General features: G+C 37.0%; 2 protein-coding genes across 4 annotated transcripts in view; both read left to right on the top strand.

The window, feature by feature from the left end:
• Positions 1–18: 18 nt before the first annotated feature.
• Positions 19–16,417, top strand: LOC111326076 (protein tyrosine phosphatase domain-containing protein 1). Of its 3 annotated transcripts, none has more exons than XM_088734182.1 (15): positions 19–360; positions 2,557–2,637; positions 3,019–3,137; positions 3,565–3,586; positions 4,325–4,403; positions 4,875–4,902; positions 6,063–6,124; positions 6,788–6,813; positions 7,774–7,863; positions 8,396–8,495; positions 11,786–12,418; positions 13,247–13,345; positions 13,545–13,713; positions 14,718–14,762; positions 15,567–15,659. In XM_088734182.1, the coding sequence occupies exons 1-14, from the start codon at positions 125–127 to the stop codon at positions 14,720–14,722; spliced, it is 1,749 nt and encodes a 582-aa protein (XP_088590308.1). In that variant the 5' UTR covers positions 19–124; the 3' UTR covers positions 14,723–14,762; positions 15,567–15,659. The 3 variants fall into 3 exon arrangements, with proteins under 3 accessions (XP_088590308.1, XP_022785744.1, XP_088590309.1); XM_022930009.2 differs by having other exon boundaries at positions 20–360; positions 13,545–13,625; positions 15,567–16,417; XM_088734183.1 differs by having other exon boundaries at positions 299–360; positions 2,557–2,644; positions 13,545–13,625; positions 15,567–16,417.
• Positions 16,418–22,232: 5,815 nt separating this feature from the next.
• Positions 22,233–26,494, top strand: part of LOC111326093 (endothelin-converting enzyme 2) — a 28,255-nt gene continuing 23,993 nt past the window's right edge. The window contains exons 1-5 of the mRNA XM_022930021.2: positions 22,233–23,160; positions 24,558–24,611; positions 24,725–24,838; positions 24,987–25,067; positions 25,984–26,111. Of these exons, the coding sequence (XP_022785756.2) occupies positions 22,492–23,160; positions 24,558–24,611; positions 24,725–24,838; positions 24,987–25,067; positions 25,984–26,111 (1,046 nt within the window). The 5' untranslated portion in view covers positions 22,233–22,491. The remainder of the gene's footprint in view (positions 23,161–24,557; positions 24,612–24,724; positions 24,839–24,986; positions 25,068–25,983; positions 26,112–26,494) is intronic.

Genomic DNA, 26,494 nt, shown 5'->3' on the forward strand with positions numbered 1-26,494 from the left:
TGAGCCGGTATCTTTCCCAGTTTCCGTAGTAACTGTCCGAGCGTAGCCGGAACATGTCAATATAATTATTGTGGCACAAGATTTATTTTGACTCTCTTTCTAGGCTTTGATAAGTAAATATGTGATGGATACAGGCGAAGTCAACTCTTCTGGAAAAGTAAAATGGACTTTAAACAACTCAGCCGAACTTCCAAAGAAGGATGCTGGACCGAAATATTCGCGTATTTCGGAGCACTTTCGGCACGTTACACCGGGTGCTTTACAGTGTTCGATGTTTTGCGGCGGAAAACAGTGCAAATATGAAAACCCTGCCAAGTTTAAAAGCGAAGAAATGGCGATTCAAGGACTCTATTCATCGTGGTAAGTTTTAAAAGTTACTAGTTAAGGTGAAAGAACCGAAGGAATTTAATAAGATGTGCTTATTGGTAACGTCTGGTATGGCTGAGAGCAAATTGTAGATCTAGCGGGTTCTTTTTTTATCAGAGTAGGTATGCTAACAGACGAATAAACAAGTGGATGAGAGTTTAGTCACAGTCTGAATATAATGTATGAATAAGTATATTTCTGTCATAAACTGGTAAAATTCGAAGTAGATACAATGTAGCATCTATGAATGAAATATTTATCTGTATGAATTTCTTGCAATCGTCTAGATAAGTTATTTTCCATTGGACAAAGAGTGGAAAATAATCCATGCAGCTCTAGAATACTGTCCCAACTCATTCATTTTGTCATCAGCCTCCCCATGGGGTCGAGCCTTTGATATTCAGAGGCAAATATCGGCCTGCCAACTTTCTTTGAGTCAAAGGAATGGTATTTTCTGAAGAGGACCAGTTCTTATCCAAATTTGCGCAATCTGCTTTTGTTTTTGCTCTGCCGATAATTGTTGTCATAATTTGGTGGCAAGGGTCAGAGTTAAGCATCTAGTGTTTGGTTATGCTGAGTGTGAATACACAGTCTCTTCTCTGAAATTGGCAACTGTATTTTAGTCATAGAGAAGCATTAACTGTACAACATACTCTAAATTCAGAATTAGCCATTATGTCAAGCTGGATTAGTGACAACAGTCTCATTCTCAACGCCAAGAAATGCGAGTCCCTATTATTTAGATGACCCAAGGCTCAACGTTATCAAACGAATGAAGAAGATATTAGTTTCTTGGTAAATGGGATAGTTACAAAGCCAAACATCAGTTACAAGTAGTTACTTGATGACAATCTGAACTTTAGTAAACTGTTACATCATTATGTAAGAAAACAAGCAAACAAATAGCAATCATAAACAGGTTTAAGGCTGTGGAGTACTAAAACAAAACTTTTGTTGTACAAAGCCTATATTCTACCTCATTTTACCTATTGCTCTACTGTATGGATGCATTGTGGCAAAACAGCAGCTGGCAAAACAGCAGCTGGCAAACTCGAAAAGCTAAATGAGTGTGTTATGAGATGTATTTTTAATGACAACATTAGCACCTATGACGAATTACTTGTAAAGGCAAATAAGCCAAGCCTGCAAAATAGAGAGATTCAGGACATGTGTATACTTATATATAAAGTTATCCATGCAACTACACCAACACCTCTTAGTAGTCTCCTGTCACTAAGAAGTAATGAATGTAATCTGCGTGGTAAAATGAAGCTTATTCTACCTAGAGCAAAAACACGTCCAAGTATGGACTCCATACTTTTAGGTACTACAGTCCGAAGATGTGGAACTCCTGGCAGGATGAACTAAGAACTGCTCCTACCATTAGAAATTTTGTTTCAACACTTGTAGTTGTTTTTTGTGCTGTACATAAAATTTTCATTCTTCTTGCTTTCATATCAATATGTTGTTAATATTAATTAGTTGTATATCATCTAATTAATCTTACTTTTGATCTCAATTTCCTGATCGATACATAATATTTTTAGCCAATTTGTTGACTCAATACCTTTATTTCATAGTTAATTTACATATATTATTTTGTTAATTCGACACTATCGGTACATGCTAGGAGCCTAACAAGCTCCAATTGATCAAGTATAAATAAAGTTGTTGTTGTTGTTGTTGTTGTTGTAACATTCAGATGAGTTTGAAGTAGAATTACCCTTCTTTACTCCAAAGTATAGAAATTTTATTTAGAAATCATTCACTCTTAATTTTCAATTTCATGTAGAAGACATTTAATCCCACTGAAACCCTTTTCACAGACTGTAGCTCTCACACTGGAGCTCTCACACTGTAGCTATCACACTGTAGCTCTCACACTGTAGCTCTCACACTGTAGCTATCACACTGTAGCTCTCACACTGTAGCTCTCACACTGTAGCTCTCACACTGTAGCTATCACACTGTAGCTCTCACACTGTAGCTCTCACACTGTAGCTATCACACTGTAGCTATCACACTGTAGCTCTCACACTGTAGCTATCACACTGTAGCTCTCACACTGTAGCTCTCACACTGGAGCTCTCACACTGTAGCTATCACACTGTAGTTCTCACACTGTAGCTCTCATAGTGGTTACTTTTGTATGATTTTTAACTAACTACCATTTGGTGTATACTTTTACAGGGTCACTCCAGACATTTTGGCGACTGCTCGTCCATCTACTGAAGTTATCAGAAGATATGCTGTCATTGAACAGTTTTCCAAGTATAGTGTACATGTTTAACTGTTTTTTAAAGCATCACTTATTTTTTACGTTTTTTATGTCTTTATATGTATCAATAACAAAGTGTTAGAATCTGATTGGCTCCTGACCCAACAGCCTTCAATTCTAGGTCAATTGTATGGTATGGGACCAAACCATTGGATTTGACGATCTGTTTAAATGTTGCAATTAGTCTAGGATTAGACTAGTGGTCCAATCAGGCAGTTCAACAAATAAACCTGAACATAAATAAGAAACTGAAAAGAATGACTGAACTTAATGATAGACTGAGGAGAGATTTCCACTCAGAGAGACAATTTTTATAACAATGTGTTTCTCATTGGGTGTATGCATCTTTTAAAATTTATTTTCTCTCTAAAAAGGGTAGGAATTAAATCACTGATTAACCTTCAGCATCCAGGAGAACATGTCAGTTGTGGCTTTGGTATCGATCCTGTTAGTGGCTTTTCTTATGATCCAGAAGATTTCATGAAAGATGACAGTATGTAGCTCTCACTTATTCAGTTATTGAATTTTATTCTCTTTTGAAACATTTCTGTAGTATCATGATGTGAGCTTTTTCATTAGTTCTAGGTATACAATCCTCCCCCTTGTATAAAGCCTTTTCTATACAAAGGAGACAAAATGAAATGAACATTAAATGTTAAGGTACTCACACATGTGCCACAGGTGCAATCAAGCAAAGAATAGAATATATCACATGATATCAGATCCAATTTTTTTGCCCTGTAAATTTAGGTTAAGTCATGAAAGCTTGAGTAGATAAAAAACAAGATAACACCTTAAATATCTCTCTTTTAAACTTTAAAACTTTAAAGTAGGTGTAATCATTTTTGCAATTTAAAATAACTAACTGTTAACAGTGACTAATTTATTATTTTCTATATGGTTCTCATTTTGAAAACAAGTTTTCTTCTACAATTTCGGATGGTGAGTGTCATCTTTCATACTTTATCAATAATTCATTCACAGATATTTAATACTATATAACAAATATATAAGCTGAATGTATACCAGCAATAGTTGTCACTTTTTTGTAGGAGGCAAGCATTAGGGACTAGACATTTAGGCCATTGTTCACACCTCCTGGCATTTGTTTCATGCATTGTTTATTGATATACTGGGATGGCTGGTCAGAGAAGACTGCTGCAAGTTTACAGCTCCTTGCAAAACTAAGTATAGAAAAAGAATACCAATTTTACATGTAGTCCTTCAGCCTAAAGACTGACTCTAAAAACTCAAAAGTCAGAATGAGATCAGAGTTTTTGGACAAGCCCCACAGACATTTTGCAAACTTGTGATAAACTCTTATGCGATCTTATTTGTTCCTTTATCACTGTTCACCAGAGTAAATAAATATAAACAGTTTCAAAAACTATGATTGGGAAAGATTGATGTTGAGTTGTGTCTGGAGACCACGGAGAAAAAAAAATGGTGTGCATGCATTCTTGCCTTACACTCTTTCCTAGTACCAGTCCTTCTCTTGCACTGGCCTCCACACACTTTAAAAGCAGCTAGAACAACTGAAAATGGTATTGTAGTTTGCAGTATTACATTTAGCTCTACTCTTTCATTTTGTGTCATTTATCACACTTTGGGTCATAATAACATTGCTCTGTTTCATGGATACAGACTTTCTGGAGTCACCAAATGGTTTTTCATTTATAGGAATGACTATGGTGTTCGATCTCTGGAGTCTATTTTGGACATGGTGAAGGTCATGTCATTTGCTCTTAAGGAAGGAAAGGTGAGTTATTCACCTTAGAGCCTTTGCTTCCAGCTACTGCAAAATGTACCATGAACAGATGAAATGGCATGCATGATTAGTGCCAGTACAGGCATAAATTGGGTAAATTTAGCCCATCATATATAATTATCTTAAATAAGCACTGTGACCCATCTTTTTTACTGTATTTTTTGAAACAGAAATTTGTAGGGAATGTTTAAAAAAGAGTCTTAAAATAATTGTTTGCTAATTCTTTTCTGCTGAATCACCTTTAAACCCTAACTTGTGTAGAATTGTATTCTGGGAGTAGATAACCAAGCAGCAAGTTTTTGTAGTACCATTGCTATAAAAACCATGAATTCACCAGTGAGTTACCAAATGGTAGGCCATCCGGGGTTTGAGGGCTCTTGTCCATAGTTACCCATGTAAAAGAGATGAGGTATTCATCAATGATCTTAGATTAATTACAGTTGTTTTTCATTGATATTTCAGGTTGCAATTCATTGTCATGCTGGACTGGGTTAGTAAGCATATCTTTGGACTAATTTGTAAATGTACATGGTGAAGATCACATCTCACTTGTAAATGAATGAGAAGACTCGCATCGTCAGTTACACTAGAACAAAGTCACATGTCCAAATAGTACACAAGTCAAACCTGTTTCTTTATGTTTGTAAACATCACTTATGTTCAGACATTTAGATTCATTACTTATCCCTGAAAGCATTGAATAAAGGCTGATAGTTTCTAAAGAAACTGTTTGGGGCTGCGTCGGTGGGGGTAGCAAAATAATTTCAATATATCAACAAAGTTGAAATGGTAAATTGGCCACCGTTACGATTATAAAAGCTGACATTTCAAGCGTTAGCCCTTAATAATAATAATCATAATGGTGGCCAATTTACCATGATTTCAACTTTGTTGATATATTGAAATTATATCTGAAAGCATTGGTTATGTTTAATAGGGATGGATTTTTAAGGGATTTTCTAATGGTACCAAGCATTCTTCACGGCTGTTGTTTAATCTCATCATGCAATGCACTGTGGGGGGAGGGGGGGGGGGAGAGAGAGCGTGGTGTTACAAGACCAAACAATGACTGTGAAGGAGACTAACCTCACATCATCTCAACTTTAGTTGAAAATATTCATAGAGGCAGAAGCTTTTAGCAACTGGTTCAAATACACACAGTTATAGTGAGCAAGTCCATTTTGTTTGAAAAAATGCTTGCCTTTGGGGAAACAAATAAAAATTAATATAATAACAGAAGTTATGTGAGAATACCAGTTAAAATACAAAGGTGTCCCCAGTAGTGAAGGTTCAGCCTGTTTGTTACAGTATGTAGTATTAGATAATCAATGGAAGTTGTGAAGACTGTCTTTGTGTAGGGGCCAAACATATACATTAATTTTAAGTGGGTCAAAAACAATGGACATGTGTACTGCACATTGAAATAACAAAAACCAAATATTGAAACAAAGGAAGTAGGGCATCTTTTATTTTTGCTGAGGATATTGCCCTTCAAAAAACAACCTGATTCCTCCCTCCATTGTAAAGCCATCTAGCAGAGGTTTATTGAGGTAAGGAAATTTGGAACCATGCACCATCCTAAAATCAATTTACATATTTAATAAAAAAGTTTACATGTCATGAAATAACCATGTATTAAATCTTTTACAGGCAGGACAGGAGTACTTATTGCTTGCTACCTTGTATATTCTGATAGAATTGGAGCAGAGGAGGTGTGTAATATTTGTTCTTTTAAAGACTTAAATTGAATCAACCAAGATGTGAGTGAACACATTTGTTGTTGCATGACCAACAGACCTTTAATTGTGAGGCCTACAGAGGCAAAAATTTATTACATTTATATTTGACTCAGTTTGAGATATTACTAATGAGTAGCCATTTTGAAAACCACAACAATCAATATAAGTATTTTGAAAAATTTTTCAATAATTCTTAGCTAAAATTCAAGTACCAGTACTTAAAGTGACCATTTAAATGTTTCTTTTCATTCAGCTTAGCATAACTTTCTAAAAGTTAAATTCATATACATCTGGGTCTTTTTCTCTGACACAGATCAGAGATCATAGGACAGTTTGTTTTGATAATGATTTGTAGGAGATCAATTTTCCACCTGTAGACATTCAAAATATGGTTATACTGTAGAAATACCTGCTGAGAACATTAAGGTTTTGAAGTGCATTCAATACTTATCAAGATTTAACTAAGATTTTAACAAGGTAAAATTACTCATTTTTGTTGATGGTGTGATTTAATGTTGGAGAGTAAAAACAGGAAAATTTGAAATAATAAGGGAAATCCTTTTAAAGTTAAACAAAATTATATTAATAGCATGTTGTTATTAAGTTAAACCTGAAATCATTGTCTCTTTTCTACAGGCAATTCACAAAGTACGGTCAAACAGGTATAATATATTGAATTCAGTATTGCATGCTAGCTGGTTGTGCCCGTGGGGGACATGATGAAAAACCATAGTTTTGATTGGCTAGCCAAGCGAGTGCCCACTTTGATCCTACACAAGAAAAAATTGCTTGGAGCAAACTCACAAAATTCATAACTTGTTGACAATTTCTAAAAATTGAGTTGCAAAAAACGATAGAAGACAGTCAAAACAAAGAAAACATAAATGATTTTCATGAGTTTATTGTGCTAAAAGAACTGGAAAATAAAAAATTCCAAGAATGAAACAATTTGACATGGCTTTGTCTCACAGAAAACGAGATGAGAAGGAAGTTTCATTTCCGAGCATGAACTGAATTTGTTTTTGAAGAAATTTTTTAAAAATGCAAAGAAAACCTATTGATTCACTTTACTTTTCAATTTTTCAAATGAAGAACAGTTACACACCATCACAGTTGGCTTTTTCTTTAGGTACTTGGAAATTAACAAGTCATTCTTGATTTTTACGCAGTGAAATCTGTTTCTTCAACAAAAATTCATTTATTTTCCAAGCTTGTATGATGAAGATGGCTGGATATTAGCCTTGAATTTGTCTTTGTCAATAAGAAGGCAAATAAAGAACTCAGCAAATATCAAGCCATCTTGACCTCATGCTTGGTCAATTATGCATATATCTTGACTGGTCTTGACTGTTTTTGAGGTATATTTTCTTTCTGGCAAAGGTATATGTCCCATGTGATCACTTACAGCATGAAAAAAGCTATTTTTGAGAGTTGTTATCAATTTTATGGAGAAACATCTTTTAACACTAATTTGATCACAAGTAGTCAGTGGACATTAAATACAACTGTAAGACCCAGATAAAGTTTTCCTATCCCTTGAAATGGAGTTGCCCTTTTTAGTGATAACAGTGTAGGGCAAGCCAAGGATTATCTCAGAGTTTCATGCTTTACCTATTTTGTAGACCCAAAGCTGTGCAGACACGAGGCCAGATACAGTGTGTTATTGACTTCACAAATTTCCTAAACCATCTTTGGGTTATCTTTCCTTGCTGGTAAGGTCAACTCAGAATAATAATAGATTTGGTTTTATCTGGAACTTTTTGTTCAACATTGTTGTAACTTAGGGAGTGCTGTAGATGTTGTTCATGAATTTGGTCTACAACACTCCTTGTTTTTTGCTGGTACAGAAGTGTTCCAAACAACACCTGTTTTCCTCCTTTCCCTGACCTTTTTTTGTTCAGGAGGCCCAACCTTACTGGTTATGGTGGCTATTGTTGTAATTATTATCGTTATTATTACCATCATAATCAATATTTTTGTTGTTGAAATTAATTTCATTATGATTCAACTTTTTGCAAAATTTTAAAAGACCTTTCATCATTTTCGAATGCAGTTCGATGATAACAAACTCGTTTTTGAGGTGCACAAACATATCTGAAAATTAAACAGGACTGTTGGTATTGTCAGGGAACAAATGAACAAGTGTCAAATGCGTAGAAAATAAATAGCATTAAGGTAAGGGTCAAACCACCAATGGGGGATTTTTAGTGTAAATATGGTTGTTTATAATTTGTTCTCTTTAAGTGCTTCCAGTGCAAAGCCATTTACATTACAACAGTACCTCAAACGTCAGAGACTGGTTTTGCATGGTGAGGAGGATAGAGTCCTTAAACATGTCCCAAAGGTTAGAAATGGATGCCTTATCAAATCACCAGCATGAATAAATGAATGAAACTTCATTTAATCTCGGGTTGATAGGGTTGGTTAGACCCCTAGCAAGGAAAGTATGCTATTAAGCCAAGAAAACAAACCTTAATTTACTTTTTTACAGAGTAAATCCTAAAATAACATGACCTGGCTATTTTGCAATAAAAAACCTAATTACTAAATAGATAATGATCAATTACTAAATTAAAACTAATTACTAAATAGATAAATTTAATTACTGACTAGATAATTACTAGAAAGATAATATAGAGAATTAGCTAAAACCTTAGCTGTCGGACTGCTTTTTTAAAGCTTGACAAATTGCTTATGGATCTCAAAGAATCACTGAGAGATATTGTTCCAAGTAATAGATGCCAAGTACTTTACTGAGTTCTTGCCAAAACGAGTCGTATTAGGTTTCGGTACTTGCAGCTTTTTAATCCCTCTCAGGTTTTTGATGTTGACTCTTTACCTAAATAGGTCTCTCAGATATTCAGGTGGATAATTGTTAATTGACTGTTAAAATACAATAATGAACAAGTTCTGGATACGTCGATCCACAAGACCGTAACCAATGCGATCACAGAGAGTGCTGGTTTGTGAAGACTCGCTACTGCACAAGTAACGAAGTGCTCGTTCATGCAACCTATCCTGCTTTTTACTATCAGACTTTAAACAGTGATGCCATATGGAGGAACAGTAATTAAAATGAGACATTCTAAAAGAATTATAAAGGCAGAGTTTGGTCCGAAACGATATGATATTCTTTAGTCTGCAAAGAACATCAAGTTGCTTTCCAACTTTCTTGCTAATTTTGGTGGAAGTTGGAAAGCAACTTGATGTTCTTTGCAGACTTAAAAGAAAATATATACTAAAAGTATAACCTCTAAGCATTAATTAGGTATGTTGAAAGACGAGACTAGTCAATTGGTTTTTCTTCCTAATTTGAATGTTCGTTGAAATTAGTGGGCTAGCTAACCTCAGCCTATATTTCAACTGTTTAGGCGAATTAAAAAATGTTTATCAAAACCCCGTTCTAAACTATCCTCAATTTAGCCGAACCTTTTATCTAAACATTTATTTTTGTACACAGTGTCAAGAGGGCCAAAAGCTAAAAGTGGAAATAACATTTATTTAATTAAATCAACCCTCTTCCACTGCTTGCGTAATGGTTTGGGTTAGACCTCTTGTAAATAACCGACCCTTCGTGTCTATATGCATCGGATCAAATAAAATTAAACTGTAAAAAAGGCTGATGGTTCAATGTTAAGTATATTACCCACTGTTTTAATTGGTTTACGGTCAAGTCGCCCGAAAGTCATCTCGCCCGAAGTCATGTCGCCCGAAACCAGAGTCATGTTGCCCGAAGTTCATAGTCATGTCGCCCGAAATCCTAAATCATGTCGCCCAAAATTTTATTGAGTGTTTAAACTTTAAGAAAAGTAACATCTTAAGTAAATGGCAAGGAAAATATTGTAAAATGTTGACTCGTGAAACTCAGGTTGTTCGTTTCGCTGTCGTTTGATATCACGGAGATAGTAATCCTAAAAATAAAGCACGAAAATGAAAAAAAAAATAGTAATATCAGTTACAGTATGGTTCTCACTGTTGTTGTTTTATATGTAGAAGCATTATGTTTCGAACGAAGGTTCACATCACTACGATTGGAACACCGGAAAACGCCGCCATTCTAAATACAACACGTGCACAAGAATCATTACATGTTCATGGTTGCCAAGCAAGATTGTGACGTTGCGGTAAACTCAAACTAAGAGAATTCATTCATTTATTTGTTTAAGCAGGTTGATTAATTGGCAGCTGTAATAGCTGATGTGGACCTGCTGTCCTAACCCATCCATCCCACCCCAGGGGAGAACATCCATCACACAGTAATCTCGTGAGTGGGAAATTAACGTCTCCTACCCCTAACCCTGCAGGAGACGGGACCTCCATTTATTCGTCCCTATCCGAGAAGACTAGAATATCTGACTATTTCTTGATGTTATAGAAAGGTAGCATATTCTCCTCAATTATTTTAAGACCCTGAGTGTTGGTCCGGCCGGGGCTCGGACCCTCGACCTCCCGCTCAACAGTCCAGCGCTCTATCCAATGAGCTAACCGGGAGGCGGTTAACCGGGAGGAGAACTTGATGTATTTTTCTGATATGTGCGAAAAATTCTTATAATTGAAAGTGTTCCGCTTATAATTACAGGAATCCATGCTGTAGAATGATCAGTTTAGTTCATAGCAACGAACAACGCTGAAATGAACAGCGATATGTGAGACTTTCTTTAACTTCTTATTTGTATAGGTAATTAGCAGACGAAAACATTTTACAAATCGGAATGAGGTGGCTGTTATTAATTTACTCTATTTATGGTAAACCGGATCAAAATTTACAATCGACCGGCTGAGGAAACAAGGAACGACTGAACATGTCGCGATAATTTATGCCGCGTCTGATCCTAAGGGGAATGATGATAACACGCTGTGTTCGCGTGGTTAACAACAAACAACAAAAAACCACTGTAAAAGTTTCAGGTTGTTTTTTATACGATAAATCAAACTAAGAGAACTTGATGTATTTTTCTGATATGTGTGAAAAATTTCGATAACGGAAAGTGTTTCGCTTATAATTACAAGAATTTGTGCTGTAGAATGGTCAGTTTAGTTCATAGCAACGAACAACGCTGAACTGATGAACAGCGATATTTGAGTCTTTCTTTAACTTCTCATTTGCTTAGGTTAGGGGACGAAAACAGTTTTCGAGTCAACATTTCACGAGTTTATTCCTTGCAATTTACCTAAGATATTACTTTTCTTTACTGAAAAGTTTACTGACAGTGTTCCGCTTATAATCTGTACTGTGGAATGAGCAGTTTAGTTCAGAGCAACGAACAACGCTGAAATGAACAGCGGTATTTGAGTGTCTTGTAGGTTAGCGGACCAAAACAGTTTACGAGTTAACATTTTACGAGTTTATTCCTTACGATTTACTTAAGATGTTACTTTTCCTTAAGGTTAAACACTCTCGATAAAAGTTCGGGCGACATGACTCAAAATATCGGGCAATATGACTGAGTTTCGGGCAACATGACTCTGGTTCCGGGCAACATGACTTCGGGCGAGATGACTTTTGGGACTTGAGCGGTTACCGTTTTAATTCACTGATGTTTAAACTCATTCGATTGCTGGACCTCGATTAGCTTAGAACAGGAATCACGCAAATTAAAGAAATGTAGTTATTTGTGTATTTTTTCCTGCAAGGTGGTGTATATATGTTGCAGGCGACTACTAGAATTGGCAGGAGTGAAAAGAGAAGATGCTCCTCTAACCTGGAAATTATCACGGGATGCTAAAGCCGTTTTTGCTGAAGCGGATGATAGTTTCACCACAAGCGACCTTGACAGAGAGACTGTTGAAGATTCCCTTTGTAGTGATGTAGCTGACTCATTGAGGCATAATCCTTACGTAGATTCCAGCCTTCCTTTATTTGAGGGTTCTCGCATATATCGTTCAGAAAGCTGTGATGCATCTGTAGATGATGCTTTTGGTGATGGGGAAGGAAGACAGCTGAGACATCCAGATGTAACAAACCAGAGTAGACGTCGTTCCGACCTAACTGTAGGGCTTCCAGGTGAAGGAAGACCTAAACGTGTGCAACTTAAGCCACTAAATGTGTTAAAAAGACCAAAAGACGAGAAAGGAAAACAAACTAGGCCCAATCAAAGTCTCAAAGCTAAAGATAACGATAGAGAAGGACCAGAAGTCGACACTGACCGTAATTGGTTTAAGGAAAGTGCGACACTGTCAGAAACAGACAGAATACAAGTGGCAAAGTCTATGGCATCTAGTGCCTGTGTTGATAGTACTGTTCATAGTCGAACAGAGAGAATTAAGGTATTTATTATCAAGGTTATCTATAATTAGCATTATAGTGATAGTGACGGACTTACGTCTTCTACAAAAGGCATTGTTGAAATGTTGAAGTAACAGCGAAATGTCGCTTTTACGAAAGCTGTTTGAGAAGCTGAGAACTATGCAAGGGAAAGTACAAAAGATCTGAAACGCGATTCAAATTTCTTCTATTGACCTTTCGTTGAGATGCACCTTTGCAGCACCCCACAGTTCTAGGGAGGGACACGTACCTTTTTTGGGATTGCAATGTGACACCACAACTTCTGCGCGGTGAGACTTACTCGCTAAAGGATTTTGGTAGCGTTTTTTCTTATATTAGTAATAATTTCATAACAAAGATGGAAATTACACGTCTATCGTTACATTTAAAAACAAATTCACAATGTACGCATTAATTAGCATTCTACGGATGTCATTTCCAGAAGTGTTCCTCAAGGTGAATAATCAAACTTCCACTGTTATAATTGACTTTGTCGTTCCCGTATCAAAGAACTAGACAAGTCTCACTAAAGTTTGCAACAGACAATGATAAAGCCAAATCATATTTGGAAATCAGGTGGTTTTCTTAAATAAAGAAAAAAGGGGACATTTTCGACAGCACGACGAGCTGATGGGTATTATAATTATTATCCTAATATTATTAATATTAATGAGATCGTTATTGTTTGCATTATTTTCAGTATTACTATTGTTATTATTATTATTGTTACTATTATTGTTATTGTCATCATTAAGACCAAACACCAATAGAAGAACATGCCTTACGGGATTTTTTGATGAATTGTATTTTTTTTTTCCTTTCTAATGTAGAGGAAACTTAACACCTTCGATTGTTGGGAAGAAGTTCTTACTGAAAGTGACGCGTGGGTTCTTACTCGTCTGTTGTGGGCCTGGTTAGGTAGTTTGGTGGTGAGTATTTCTATGAATCCTGAGTTTGTTCCATAAGGTCCTGGTTTAAAAGCGTAATGCATAATCATAGTACGGTGTGATCATCAAATTGGACTGGTACTTGTTGAATGAAAACAATTGTTTCATTTATCAATGGGGTCAAATGTTTTAATTTCCTTTGTAGAAGCAATAACTGCAGCTTATTTATTGTTTTATACAGGAACCTGTCTTGACTGAGAAAGAGGTGTCACTACTAGAACAAAACGATGATCCCATAGAAGCACTGAAGAGACTTGACCGGGTTAGAGCTAAGTCGCCAGGCTTCATTTACTTTGACTGCCGCCTGTTCCATTTTGACAGACGTAGAGGAGAGTCTGGTTACAGAAACCGTAATTAACCATTAATTTCTGTAGACGCCATCAAAAAGTGTACATAAAAAGCTTACCACTCACTGTGTATTAAGATGCTAAAGAGTAACGTAACCTTCGAAAATTGTCTTCACAAATACACAAGACTCGCTCTAATACCACCATATTGAAAACGACTCATGAGAACCCTGCAAAAAAAATTTTGTTTGAGTCCACAATGCCTTGTAATACAGCACCTAATTGTTCAATTAGATTCCAAGGGAACGGTAACAAGAAGGGTTCCTTTTGTTTGAGTCCACAATGCCTTGTAATACAGCACCTAATTGTTCAATTAGATTCCAAGGGAACGGTAACAAGAAAGGTTCCTTTTGTTTGAGTCCACAATGCCGTGTAATACAGCACCTAATCGTTCAATTAGATTCCAAGGGAACGGTAACAAGAAGGGTTCCTTTTGTTTGAGTCCACAATGCCGTGTAATACAGCACCTAATCGTTCAATTAGATTCCAAGGGAACGGTAACAAGAAGGGTTCCTTTTGTTTGAGTCCACAATGCCTTATAATACAGTACCTAATTGTTCAATTAGATTCCAAGGGAACGGTAACAAGAAGGGTTCCTTTTGTTTGAGTCCACAATGCCTTGTAATACAGCACCTAATTGTTCAATTAGATTCCAAGGGAACGGTAACAAGAAGAGTTCCTCTTCCTTAAGTCACAGTCATAGGCAGGTGGCTAAGGAAGAATCAGCGTCACTGCCTCTTTAATAGAATTTGAAATACGATAGTGGACAACCTTCTAAAGGTTAAGTTACTCTTAGGAATATCATTGTCATAATTTAAGCTATATGTTTCATAATGGTGGAGACAAATTACTGAGGAAAGAGTACCTTTAGAAAGTAAATCTTTTTGCTTTGACGTGCAACTACGGAGTCAAGCGGCTTGCTGAACGCTTTCTGTTGACAGTGCTATTTTTTGGCACTTTCGTGATTTGTTTTTGTTTTTTCATCAAGTTGCTTTTTTATTTTTCAGGGTAAAAGAGACACTTTAGAATGCCTCATTACTACAATATGTAAGGTAGGATGAAAAGCTGCTGAAGGTTACCAAGGTTACCCACAATAGTTGTTAACTCTGTTCTTACCGTGCCCGTGCCAAACAAACGCACACAGTATTTGCCTTTAAGCAATTGCAACTGGAAAACTATTGTTGGGTGACTCAGGTTATCATTAGTGACAAACATTTTCTTATCAAGATACAGATATCTGCATTTGAAAAAAAACCAATGAAGGGGTGAGGAGCCTTTTACGATGTGCGTACATGTTTTCTGGCTCTCGTTTAAGCACGAGCTACAGTGCTTAAACACTGGGGAGATTAACCAACTTGTCTCTACACCAGTACTCCCACCTTCGAAGAAGAACCGACACATTTTCAAAAACCTGTATAAAAACTTGTGATCACAAAAAAATTTTGAATTATACCTTCAGTTGAAAGAACAGTGACATTTCTAACGTAGAAAAACAAATCTGTGTCGAGCGAATACCCCTGAGTGAAATCTACTAAGCAATTCCTCACTGTTTTATATTGGAGATGTGGGCTTATCTTCATTTTTTTTATGCGTGCTGCATGCTGCTTTGGTGCTGAGTGTATTATAATGTGTTAAATTTCGGCGACAGATTAGGGGAGAAAATAGTACCACCCCTAATTTAGTAAGAAACTTTGAATGATGTATTTGTCCAGCTATAATCAGCTTGCAGCCGATGGGATGCTGGCGTTTCTATTAGGTATATTACATGGAGTGTTTGACGGGTGTTTGAAGTTAAGTCATTTGGGAATTAATGTGATCTCCGTTTAACATGAGCAATTTAAATTGTATTTCTATAGTTGCAGCCCTTACCAAGTGAACTTGGTGATCGTGTACTACGTAACACAGCCATGATTCTTACTCACAACAAAGAGTTGTCCTTAACATCAGCAAGTGCTTACTTGTGTAAAGTTCAAGAACATCCTGAAGCAGAACCGTCCCCTAATCAAAGTGCAAACGAGTTACAGAGGCTGGATGGCACTTCAGAATCTGAGATACGTTCAACATCATGCAGAGTTCTTTTTTTCCTAAGACATGTTGTGAATACTCTTAAAAACCTTTAGAAGGGATAATATTATAAAGACAGAAACTTCGTCACTATTTATTGAATTGTTGAACGTGTAATGAGGAATGTCCTTTTTAAAGAAGGAAACCTCGCAATTAATCGCGAGAGTGGACCAACGCTATAGAGGTAAGGATAAAATCGTGCGACACGAGGATGGTTCAGGATAGCTAAGATCTAAACGGATTCAAAACGCCTTATTTGAAAAACCGTTAAGGTAAAATGCACAAACCTTGACGTAGCATGTTCACTGACACAGGGACAAAGGTATCGTTTCCCTCACATATTCCATAAGGTAAATTGCCGTGATACATGCTATTTTAAGAAAAATTGCCTTTATCTCAAGATCTGTTTTGAAAGCTGCGGATCCGTAAGAGCACAAGAATTATTAGGAACTAAAACGACACATTTAGTGAGGTAGAGTGCCCTGGTTAATTAAGGTTATCGCGTGATCAAAGTCGATGTATGCATTTGCAGTTAACTCGTACGATGTATTATTTTAGTATTCTTTATCGAACCTCTGCCAGTGTTCAGCACTGATCGTTGTCACGGTCGTAAAACTAATAAAATGAAACTGCAGACTCGCAATGGAGTAATGTTTTCTCTGATTACGCTTGCTACCATCGTTCGCAGACAGTTTTATAAAACCAATGGCAAGGTTTTCTCTGTTGAACAGAGCAAAATGCCTAATTCAAAAGCATAGCTTTGTAAACAAAAGTACACCATTTGCAAAATATTATTGACGATAGACAATCATAGTAAGTTTTAGTTACCCGTCGAACTCAAATTTAAAGAAGAAAGCGGAGACCGGTGTTTCGTACGACACCAAAGGATAAGAGTTTGTGATCAAAAAATTAAAACCAGACAGAAAGTAAAACAGTCGGAGAACTCAACTTTTCCAACAGTGACATACTTAGCCTTGTATCCCTTCCGGTGAAGGACTGGTATGAGTCGACCAAGTTAGCTTTACAAGAAAGTGCGACTGCATTAATTAGTATTATTGACTTTATTTAGTAATATAATATTATATTACATTATTTAAATACTTTGGGTCAGGGTTAGGAAAAGGCAGTATTTTAGTAAAATGATGTATATGTATACATGTGTGTGTGTGTGTGTGTGTGTGTGTGTGTGTGTGTGTGTGTGTGTGTGTGTGTGTGTGTGTGTGTGTGTGTGTATTTAGTATAATTTCAGAGCTGAGCAAAGAGTTTCCAGCAATCTGATTGGTCGAGCGGTTCCTCCTATGACGCTATATAAACCGCTCCACGCGGTTTATATAAAATGTTAAAATAAAATGTTACTAAAATGTTATGATTTTAGAAATTTCTCTGTTGTTCAGCTCTGAAATTATACTAAAACAATTATTCGCCTCAGGTTCGGTGAATATTGTCGAATGATCCCCTCGACTTCGCCTCGGGGATTATTCGACGATATTCACCTCGCCTTCGGCGAATAATTGTTAAATATATATCTAATCAGATGCAATGAATATATGAAGTTCATATATTTTGAACTGCGGTATTAAATACGTATGATGCACGATCCTCGTAGCAGAGAGCGCTATTTATGCAACAGCGAAAATCAGACCTGAAAAAAATCAGGCCTATACGGGATTCGAACCACTGACCTCTGCGATACTAGTGCGGCGCTCTACCAATTGAGCTAACAAGCCCACTGGAAGCAGGCCGTTAAGTTGATTCGTAATAAACCCGTGATGATAAATCAGATACAATGAATATATGAAGTTTAAATATTTTGAACTGCGGTATTAGATACGTATGATGCACGATCCTCGCAGTAGATAGCGCTATTTAAGCAATAGCGAAAATCAGACCTGAAAAAAATCAGGCCTGTACGCGATTCGAACCACTGACCTCTGCGGTACTAGTGCAGCGCTCTACCAATTGAGCTAACAAGCCAACTGGGAGCAGGTGGTTAACTGGCCTGCTCCCAGTTGGCTTGTTAGCTCAATTGGTCGATCAGACCTGATTTTTTTCAGGTCTGATTTTCGCTATTGCTTAAATAGCGCTATCTACTGCGAGGATCGTGTATCGTACGTATCTAATACCGCAGTTTAAAATATATGAACTTCATATATTTTATTGTATCTAATTTATCACTTTCACGGGTTTATTACGAATCAACTTAACGGCCTGCTCCCAGTTGGCTTGTTAGCTCAATTGGTAGAGCGCTGCACTAGTATCGCAGAGGTCAGTGGTTCGAATCCCGTACAGGCCTGATTTTTTCCAGGTCTGATTTTCGCTATTGCTTAAATAGCGCTATCTACTGCGAGGATCGTGCATCATACGTATCTAATACCGCAGCTCAAAATATATGAACTTCATATATTTCATGGTATTAGATACGTATGATGCACGATCCTCGCAGCAGAGAGCGCTAGTTATCGCAGAGGTCAGTGGTTCGAATCCCGTACGAGCCTGATTTTTTTCAGGTCTGATTTTCGCTATTGCATAAATAGCGCTCTCTACTACTCGATGTCTGTTGTCTTTACGCGTAATAGTAGCTTGGTATATGACAGCTTGTTGGAGGCAGTTTCCGTCTAGAGGGCATGAGTTTTTCTGTCGGCAGTTACATTTCTTGTCGTTGTTTGCGGTAGAGGTGTCGGTTGTGGCGGTGGCGTTAGTCTTTACGTGGGAGGTGAGGATTCTTTTGTTGTGGTTGTCGATGATTTGATGATTTATATATACTGCAGACAGTACCGTTTCGGCCTTCTGAGCCTCATCAGTGCAGTGCTGATGCTAGAATGGGGTAGAACCGATATGGTTACCCCGAACGATCCCACATTTGTGGTATCGTCTAAGCCATGCCAGGGTGCTCAAACAAGGAAAGCCTAGTGAGCTATGCGCATATATATAATCTTTTCTTGTGGTGAATGGATCTCAAAGAGCGCTCAACTCTTGGAGGAGCAATTGTATACTATTTGAAACCAGTTCAAGACATCAGGAGTGATTCATTGTTTTATTGCTACAGTCCTGTTTCGTATGGCCAAAGGTTGGCCACACTCATCAGGCAACATCATCGTTGCATACTACAAGCTTACTACATGAATTATAACTATTTCAATTTATCTATTTTAGTCACTATAACACGTTTCGCTGTTATCTATTCTATTTTTATACTATATTATTAAGTCATGACATGTTTACTGTTGACACGAATTTTAAATTTGAATATTGCTCATGTAATTAGTATGCTCCTGAGGAAGACCGAGACAGTCGAAACGTCGAGCTAATAAACCAACAAAGCTACATTGGAGTTGGCCTCTTGACCATCACATTTCTGCTTATATATATATATATATATAAAATATACTAAATATATATATAAAAATTATACTAAATATATAGATATATATATATATATATATATATATCTATTTAGTATAATTTCAGAGCTGAGCAAAGAGTTTCCAGCAATCTGATTGGTCGAGCGGCTCCTTATATGACGCTATATAAACCGCTCCACGCGGTTTATATAAAATGTTAAAGTAAAATGTAATAAATGTTACTAAAATGTTATGATTTTAGAAATTTCTCTGTTGTTCAGCTCTGAAATTGTACTAAAACAATTATTCGCCTCAGGTTCGGTAAATATTGTCGAATAATCCCCTCGACTCCGTCTCGGGGATTATTCGACGATATTCACCTCGCCTTCGGCGAATAATTGTTAAATATAAACTGCCAGTGGGAGACAAACCATTCCTCATAACAATGGCTGCTTTAAATGCGATAGGAAAAGATGCGACCTCAGTGTCAGAATTTCTTTGTTGAATCTAAATAATTTCTCAGCTTTCAGACGGGCAAAGATTACACCATTCACTCTAGACTTTCCTGTGACTCTAAAAATGTGATTTACTTGGCTTCCTGTAAGAAATGTCGCCTGCAATACGTGGGATCTACTACTACCGAATTTAAAGTGAGATTTCGAAATCACAAAACTACTATGCTCACAAACAAAACAACTTGTGAAGTAGCGATACACTTTAACAAAACCCCACACACCCTGGACGATTTTTCGTTCCAATGCATTGATCAGGTTCAGGCCTCTAGTGGCTCTGTAGAGATCGATAAGCTTTTAATCACAAAAGAGGCCTTGTTTTGAGAGCTCCAAAGGACTTGTTTTGGAATTTTGTTACGGTTTAAAGTTGTAGTTAAAAGTGGGCCTTCCCTTTTTTAATGCTTGCCGCATTGCTTCTTTGCAATTGGTTACGCTACTCATATTAACATATTTAGTATTCTTATCTCTTAGTTTTTAGGGTTTGTTTGTTGTATTTTGTCCATTGCTTTCTTTGTAATTAGGTTTGATAGGTTTGATGCATTGATCAGGTACAGGCCCCTAGTGGCTCTGCAGAGATCGATGGGCTTTTAACTTAAAAAAGGCTTATTGGAGTGCTCAGTTGTTCTCTTTGGCACCTCATGGTTTGAATAAAAGAAAGGAATTTCATTCGAAAAATAGAATTTGTTATAATTAATTTCCCATCTTATATTAGGCGCTACTAATTGATCGTTCAAAGGCCCTTTTCTTGGATTTTGTCGGCCCTTTAGGTGGGGATTGGACTCAGAGGCCCCTGCCAAGGGATCTTATTATGATTAGTATCATTTAAAGGCCCCTCCAGGGATTTTGTTGCTAATTTGCCCTTTCGGGCTCCAAAGGCCTTGTTTTGGGATTTTGTTACGTTTTACAGTTGTAGTAAAAAGTGGGCCTTCCCTTTTTTAATGCTCGTCGCATTGCTTCTTTGCAATTGATTACGCCACTCATATTAACATATTTAGTCTTCGTATCTCTTAGTTTTTAGGGTTTGTTTGTTGTATTTTGTCCATTGCTTTCTTTGTAATTAGGTTTTTTGTTTATTAGCACCAGTTCATTAGTCGTTATCTGTAATTACGTAATCATTAGCACTTCGATCCTATTTAATGCTCTTTTTTTATTTCAAAAGTTGTAAATAACTGAAGAAGGTCTCTGACCGAAACGTTTTTTATTAAAATTTTTTCATATTTTTTACGTCAGAAGTTGTCCATCCTCGCAATTTTTTAAACTTTCTACGTTCGAGTTGGCTGTGAGGTTTGGACTGCGAATCTTTATTGATCCTCCTAGCGCGGTGCACCTTTGTTGGCCTGAGAGTTTCATTAACGACTTGCGATATATATGTATATCGCTGGTTTACTCTAGTATATATATATGTTTACTCTAGTATATATATATCTAGTATATCTAGTTTACTCTAGTATATATATATGTTTACTCGCTGGTTTACTCTAGTTTGAGCACTCTGGCATGGCTTAGACGATACCACAAAGGTTGGGTCGTTTGGGGTGACCGTCTCGGTTCTCCCCCATCCTAGCATTAGCACTGCACTGATGAGGCCCAGAAGGCCGAAACAGTACTGTCTGCAGTTAGTTATATATATATATATATATAGTGTGCTCTAGTTTATATATAGTATACTCTAGTATATATATTATATATATTATATATATATACTCTAGTATATATATAGTGTACTCTAGTTTGAGCACTCTGGCATGACTTAGACGATACCACAAAGGTTGGATCGTTTGGGGTGACCATATTGGTTCTCCTCCATCCTAGCATTAGCACTGCACTGATGAGGCCCAGAAGGCCGAAACAGTACTGTCTGCAGTTATATATATATATATATATATATACTATACTAATATTTGTACTTGTATTTTTTAATGCCAGATAGCTGTATTTTTTTCAGGGTCCCTTTGTGCTTAATGGGCTACCCTGTTTAAATAAAGTTTACTTACTTACTGCCCTACAGATCCCCCCGCAGGTCTTTAGTGTTTGAAAGTAGTCGCTAAATCATTTCCATAGTTAAATGGAACCTTGTGAATTCTAGTGCAATGTCTAACAAATTAAAAGTATTTTAAAAACGTCAAGGGGTAATTGAGATTAGATCCTTCTCCTTCTAGAGTGAGAGAGATCCAGTAACTGCTTTACCATCCATAAATTGAAGGAAATTCACAAAATAAGGAAAATACGGCGTAAAGTTCGAATTTCGAGAATTTGTATTTACGAATTTGTTGGTTAGTGACTTTGCATACGTCTAGAATGCTTTACGGTTCTCTAAATTGTATTTGAAGAATGACGTATTTTATCGTGAATTTTGTGGCCTGTTCATCGGAACGTCAGTCGAAGAAGGACGGTTGATGGATGAATACAGTCGGGCTACCTCAGTTTGAACCTGAGGAATAACTCGTGACACAAATCCCAGATGGGGATGACCTTCATGACTCTACAACTGTTTCTTTGTGCTATTTTGTGTGGTGTGTTGCAAAGTTTATTCTCTTCGTGACCCTCGCTTGGTTTCATTGGATGGACTTATATAATTTTTTTATGGATCAATTACTAAACTTGATTGTTGTAAACAGGTGGTTAACTGGAGACTTCAAAACAAATAGAATGGCAGGTACTTTGGGACCAACAGGTGTCATCCAACAGTTTCAGCAACACCACTTCGTCGTATATGACGATTTCAATCTTGCGTCAGTAAGTGGTTTCATCAAATGAGTCTTTCTTGAACCTCGATTTTAATGTCACAAAAATCAATTCTATCGTGAAACGAAAGTTGAAGGGAAAGGTAATACAATTACGCAGACTGTTTGAAACACAGAGTCATGACACGGAAGTATACCTTCATTTTAACAGCTTTCCTCATTGTAAGTACCATAGGGCTATTGGCTTTTGTCACCACACGCCATTTTCATCAGAATCTTGGTTCAGTTCAAGGACGGAAACGCGCTGTGTACTTGTTCTCAAACGTCCACAATGAGACGAAAAGTATAAGTGTGTGCCAAACTCATGAGTGTCACGCAGTCGCTGATTACATAAAGAGTTCCATCGACTCAAAGGTTGATCCATGTGATGACTTTTATACATTTTCTTGTGGTGGATGGATCCGAAGAAATCCAATTCCCAAAAGTTATAATGATTACTCCACATTTACCAAGCTATCTAAAGTTATAGAGGGTGAAATTCGTGGCCTTCTCCAAACGTCAAAAATGTTGCATGACAGTCCCCATAACGAGGCTCTGATGAAAACGAGAGAATTATATCACTCATGCATGGACGTAAATCAAATTGAAAAGCTCGGTCCAATACCAATGCTTGACTTCATTCGAGAGATAGGCTCGTGGAGCATCTGTCATGATGGAAGTTGGAAAAAGTCGTCGTGGGATATTTACAGAGTATTACAGTATATACAGAGTACGTATTATCCTGCATCGGCTTTCTTTTCGGTAGAGGTGACAAATGACCATCTTAATTCCACCAAGCATTTGATAAAGGTAAGTGCTATGAAAAATCGGAATAGTTTAAAGCTAAACTTTACGAATAGAGTACCATGGTAATTTCAGCCATTCTCACGAAATGATCGTGCTTTTAAAAGTAATCTGACTTGCCCATCATTTCCTGTAAATACCTCTAATTACAACACAACAGGTTACTACTTACAACTGCCGAATTACTTTACATCAATATATTTTTGCAAAGCCTGCTAAAAAGGGCGTCCTTGTCTGAGTTAAGTCCTTTGTGTTTCTCACGGTCAAGACTCTCAGGCCGAAGCTAATCCCATATTTTGTCAACCTTCATTATTTGGTTCCATTTACTTACTCTGTTTGACGGTCAATTCCTTACGCGACCAAGTCACCACTCTCGCTCGCCAACGATTGTACTTAAGTATAGTCCAGATGTATGATCTTATCCGTCCGTTTTACTTTCCATGCTTATTTAGCATTGGACTTGCTCTTGCCGCGTGAAAGAATGAAGAGCAGCGTAAAAATGCATTCAAGGGGGTATCGGAATACGTTGGAAATATGTGGAAAACATGTGGAACTGCTTCATGTTTTCGGAAAATAAGTAACTCCAAACTAACTTGCCCTCAGAGATGGAGGCTGGGATTCAAGTGGTACGAAATTCAGTTTCACAAAGAATTCCTCTCACCTCTGCAAGTATCTCCCTGAAATACAATTCAATGCAGTACAGCCCAATACTTTATTTAGACACGTGACGTCTAGGAGCTATACAAGCTTAACAACAACAACAACAACAACAACTTTATTTGCACCCCTGAATTAAATTAAATTTACATTACAAAAAAGTAATAAAACAAATAAAATAAAGTGCATGGCTGCCCAAAAACTCTTCTGACTCTCTAAGAACACAGCTTCTAGCGAAAAGATTTGAGCTACAGATCCACAAAAACCAGCGTAGAACAAATCGTTCTTTTAACTCAAATTGCTGCGAAAAATAACGTATTTCGAACGATTTAAAAAAGCGTATAAGCGAAGGTCTTGTTGTTGTCGGAAAATATTTCTCTGATTATTCGAAGAGGACATCCGTATTCGGCTTTCGCTGAGGAGATTTTGAGTGATATTTGAATCTACGATTAAAAAAAAATAATTTTATATTGATTATTCATTTCATTTTACCTTGCGCGTTACAGGACTTTTTAGTTCAGGGTGATAATTTATCCACAACTATACATCATCTCTATGCCGGGCACTTGTAGGGGTTTATTCTTTGGAAAATGAGTTCCGAGGCTTGTAGTCGAAACATTAATTAACGACTTATTCTGCATATCTTACTCTGTGGACAGTTAAACGTCATTTTCTGTCAAAGTGGCATTTTATATTAAATGGAAACTTGTTGAGTCTCTAACCAAATCTATTATCTACTTATTTAGATTGATCAGTCAGGTCTGAGTCTTCAACGGGAGATTTACTTTAAACATCCTGAGGTGAGATATTCGGACTTAAACTGTAGAAGGCAATAACCATTTCTTGCCTGCTTCGTATTTCCAGATTGTGGCAAGAAATAACTGTGGTTAACTTGAGGGATGTTTGTTTGTAGATGGTAGACATTTATGTAGAATACATGACGACAGTTGCCACCCTCCTTGGAACAAAATGTAACACAACCGAAAAAATGCGTCAAATCATGGATTTTGAAACAAAACTGGCAAAGGTGAGTATCGGCATCGATTCCTTAGGAAAAATAGTCATCGGTTTGCTTGGTAAGTCGGCATTACTTGAATGACTGAGAAAAAAAATGGTGATCCTTTGTTGAGTAGTTCACACTTAATGAACTCAAAATATTATTGTTACTTATTAAGTTCACGACGTCAGCTGAAGACAAAGCTGAAGGAATTTACAGAAGAATGAACCTCCGCAGCCTCATTCAAATTGTTCCACAGGTATGAAAACTTACTTCCGTTTTGACTCAGCAAATTCAATGAAAAAAGAAAAGAGCCGTCTTTAGTTAAAACCAACCCCCAGCTTTAATCATATACAAGCATCACGTCGCGTTCTGTTGAACTTGATAAACGTTCTTCCCGCTCGAAAGACACGATTCTTCCGAGATAGTCCACATCATCTACATTTGCTGGTACGCTGGCTCTCTCGGTTGTTCATCTTCGGGCTTGCTCGTATAGATTTTTCCAATTTCAAAGTACGCTTTACAAATATATTGTAGATTTGAAATTACATACTTCACCAGTAAACGCAAAACAAGAAAAATATTTACGTGGATTTTCTTATTAAAAGATTTTGTTAATTTTTGATAAAATGTTATATCTTATCGTATGATGTGGTGACTTCTGATGAGGATCGCGAGGCTTCCATTGCAAAGGGGGGGCCTTCAACTGGCGTTAGGTTAGGACACATATTGCATCGTTGAGATTAGTCAATTTTGGACAGACCTGAGTTACGAATTTCAATCCCTTTTGATTTGAAGAGGTGGTTCAAAACCCTTCGACCCTCCTATTTGTGTTTTTTTTTTTTGTTTTATTTTTTGTTTTTTTTTTTATTTTGAATGTTTTGATACTGTGGCCTGTACAAAGGCGTTGGGAGGCTTGTATGTGAAAGGGGATTGTGTGTCGAAAAAAAAAACACTATGCTCTCGATGACTAGGATCGTTTGTTGCACCTGGTTTGTTGTTTAATACACTGAACATGAGATGTTCCTCTCATGAAGAATACAGTTGATATACATCCTTATAAACCACAAAATTGTGCATGAGACAGATGAGAGTACGTTCTTTTAATTTTCAGTGTACTTCAGCACGATAAAGAACTATATGATTTTCATGCAATTTTTCTTTCTGTTTTGTAGTTTCCGTGGCTAGATCACATGCAGGCCATATTTAAAGGAGCAAACGTGACTGAGGCAGATGTTGTGTTGACCACTTCAACATCATATCTCCGGAAAATGGCAACACTTTTGAAGAACACCTCTAAAGAGTGAGTTCTCTATAAGAGACTGTCTGATACTGGGGTTGGAGAGGGAAGGGAGCTTGATGGCGATTTAAGGGGCACACAGTAAGCATTTCACGAGAAAACAAAAATATTTTCCATTATTCCAGGACCTTCAATATCGGTAACGGCGAAACAAAAGTCCTATGTGAAGTTAACAGGCAAAGTATTTCGATGCGATCTATATCGTTGAACACATATTTCCCTCTTTAACATATAATCATTATCAGGCTTTAGTATAATTTCAGAGCTCAGCAAAGAGTTTCCAGCAATCTGATTGGTCGAGCGGTTCCTTATAGGACGCTGTATAAGCCGCTCCACGCGGTTTATATTTAACAATTATTCGCCGAAGGCGAGGTGAATATCGTCAA

The sequence above is a fragment of the Stylophora pistillata genome, chromosome 9 (assembly GCF_964205215.1).
Source record: "Stylophora pistillata chromosome 9, jaStyPist1.2, whole genome shotgun sequence".
NCBI classification, from domain to species: Eukaryota; Metazoa; Cnidaria; class Anthozoa; order Scleractinia; family Pocilloporidae; genus Stylophora; species Stylophora pistillata.